Source organism: Triticum dicoccoides, chromosome 5B (assembly GCF_002162155.2).
Source record: "Triticum dicoccoides isolate Atlit2015 ecotype Zavitan chromosome 5B, WEW_v2.0, whole genome shotgun sequence".
Taxonomy (NCBI): Eukaryota; Viridiplantae; Streptophyta; class Magnoliopsida; order Poales; family Poaceae; genus Triticum; species Triticum dicoccoides.
The window spans coordinates 42,548,537-42,551,634 of record NC_041389.1 but is presented as its reverse complement, the minus strand read 5'-3'; the positions used below and the strand labels follow the sequence as shown (position 1 = coordinate 42,551,634).

General features: G+C 51.6%; 1 protein-coding gene across 1 annotated transcript; it reads left to right on the top strand.

Annotated features, from left to right (window-relative positions):
* Positions 1-497: 497 nt before the first annotated feature.
* LOC119305126 (tricetin 3',4',5'-O-trimethyltransferase-like) lies at positions 498-1,656 on the top strand. The gene has a single exon (XM_037581734.1). It carries the CDS (start codon positions 512-514, stop codon positions 1,565-1,567), a length of 1,056 nt encoding a protein of 351 aa, XP_037437631.1. The 5' UTR covers positions 498-511; the 3' UTR covers positions 1,568-1,656.
* Positions 1,657-3,098: the final 1,442 nt, after the last annotated feature.

The window sequence follows — 3,098 nt, the reverse complement described above, 5'->3', positions numbered from 1 at the left end:
GTCGGGCGCCGTTAGCCGTTAGGGCACATGCCAGGCCTGCCATGTGAGGAAAGCGGTTAAACTAGCTAAAACGACGATCAACACGGCTTGGTAGTTTTTTGTCACAAAATTTAAAATTTTCGGTAGTTATCAGTCATTTTTTTGAAAGTGGTAGTTCTGTGGGACGGTAACCCCTAATGTGGTAGTTTTTTGTCAAATACTCGTGTAGGGAGGGTGGGGGTGGTAGATTGTCAGTGATATTCGGCCGGGAGCGGGGCGCCTGGGGTTGGCATGCCCTTAGACTTGATACTGGTCTGTAAGAAAACCGTGAAGTGGTACCAATTCGTTATCCTAACCTTAATTGTTATACCGGCTTGCAATTAACTCCATCTGGTCAGTTGAATCACCAAGAACGACGGTCTAATGTATCTGATGTACCGTACAACAAGCTATAAATAGACCCTTAACAAGCAGACTGCCGGCATCCAACACCACGCAGACACAGCAACCAGCCCAGCCCAATAATTAGGAAATGGCCGACGACAGGGAGGCCTTCATGTACGCGTTGCAGCTCTCATTGGCGGCTATCGTGCCAATGACACTCAAGAGCGCGGTGGAGCTGGGCATGCTAGAGATCCTTGTCGGCGCCGGTGGGAAGATGCTGTCGCCATGGGAGGTGGCCGTGCAGCTGCCGTCGGCTAACCCGTGCGCCCCGGCTATGCTGGACCGCATGCTGCGCCTGATGGCGTCGTACAACATCGTGTCATGCGAAGTGCAGCAAGGGAAGGACGGCCTGATCACCCGCCGGTACGGCGCCGCACCGGTGTGCAAGTGGCTCACCCCTGACAAGGACGGCGCTTCCCTAGGCCCGCTCGTCCTCCTGAACGACAAGATCCTTATGGAGACCTGGTATCATCTCAAGGACACGGTGCTGGACGGTGGCCAACCCTTCGACAGGGCATACGGAATGACGCTGTTCGATTACCAGGCTGTGGATCCACGATTCAACGGCGTGTTTAATGAGGCCATGAAAAGCCACTCCACCTTCATCATCAGGAACCTCCTCCAGTTCTACAGGGGCTTTGATGATGATGCCGTCAGTACACTTGTCGACGTCGGTGGCGGCCTCGGCGCCACCCTCCACGCCATCACTTCCAGGTACCCGCACATCAAGGGGGTAAACTTCGACCTCCCCCACGTCATCTCCCAAGCTCCTTCTTTCACAGGCGTGCAGCATGTGAGCGGCGACATGTTCGACAAGGTGCCCTCTGGGGACGCCATCCTCATGAAGGGGATACTCCATGACTGGACCGACGAGCACTGCACCAAGCTTCTGAGGAACTGCTACGATGCACTGCCTGGGCACGGCAAGGTGGTCGTCGTGGACTGCGTCATGCCGGAGAAACCGGATGACACGCCCGAGGTGAAGACGATGTTCGAGCTGGATATTCTCATGCTCATGCAGACGCCCGGCGGCAAGGAGAGGTGTCTGAAGGAGTTCCAAGAGCTGGCCAGGACCGCCGGTTTTGTCAGCGTCAACGCCACCCACATCTGCAGCAGCGCCTGGGTCGTTGAGCTGATGAAGTAAATCTTCATCGGTGCTTTCGAGCTTCCTTGTTTTCTCTCGATCGTTTTAGCGTGTGTCATGTCTTTTTTAATTATATAAGGCAGAACCCAGGGTTGTAGCCCATTTCCATTTCTAGATCAATAATTCCTAGTGCTTTTTACCTTTCTTGCGTACTCCTGCTGAACCAGTTGCTAGCCATATGTTTAGGACGCTATTTTCTCCTATTAAGTAAGATTCATAGGCTTAATAAGCCCAAAGATTGAAAAGTACGGACCATTTTATAATTAAACCGGACCATTTGTAAATTAAAATAGAAAAAGAAATCTAGCTACTCTCTTCTCTGTCTCCTTCAGAAAAAGAAAGCTAAGGCAATTGATGTTGAATAAACAAAATTACACCGAACCAATTAGGAGTTTTCAGAGATTATGCCCAGCGTCACATGACACTACTTCATTGTATGCAACACGAGGAACCGATCAAGAAAGACGAAGAAGACGTGCACAAGTTCAAGATCGAGTTTAGACAAGCATGCATGTATCAGAACAACAATGTGATCAAGGCTGCAGCTGCTGCTGCGAGGACTAACGACACAAGGGAAATTTCGGCAGGAACTGAAGGCCACCGATCCCCACCATCGCGCGACACGGACGTCGAAAGCTCCTCCATAGTCGACGGGGCACTTCACTTGTCCTCGGGCGGCAGCAGCACAGACATGCACAACTGATTTCAATTAGTACACATGAAGTATGATCAACGATTCTCACTAGTAGAAAAGGGGGCAAAGGTCCAGGCCGGGTCAGTCCAGAACCGGGACCCATGGGGGCATTGGACCCGGTTCGTGAGCCCCGGGGGCCGGCCGGGCCACGTGGGTCATTGGTCCCATTTCGTCTGGACCTTTTGGTCCCGGTTGGTGGGACGAACCGGGACCAATGGGCCTCGTACCTGGCCCAGCACCATTGGTCCCGGTTGGTGGCTTGAACCGGGACCAAAGGCTGCCCTTTAGTCCCGGTTCATGCCACCAACCGGGACCAATGAGGTGCCTATATATACCCCCTCGCGTAAGAGCAGAGCACACTGCTCTGTTTTTTCTGGCCGCCGAGGGGGAGAGGGCTTGGTGGTGCTCTAGCTCACCTCCTATGCACACAAGGTGTTGGATGGAATGCCCGAGCCACACTACTTAAGCTTTCTCCTCTGCAAGCTCGACCTCCAAGCTCCATTTTCCTCAATATTTGTCTAGGTTTAGCGGTCCGTCACGCCCCGTCCCCGTCTTCACCGCCGTCGATCACTCGCGCCGATCTCATCGCCGGCACCACCGTGATGGATGCAATGCGCTTGAAGATTAGAAAGATTAGAAAATATGTCATTCATACTGGGGCTTGGTATAATTATGTCGTTGGATCAGTTGTTACCTTGGTTGCCATTATAATCGCATTTGTTTTCGCATTGATGTTTTACATAGTTTCAATGTATGGTTTAATTAATTTAGATGCTCTGCAGAGCTTTATGTTGTTAGATGAGAACTATGTATGTACTTTGGTTTTAATGTGATGAT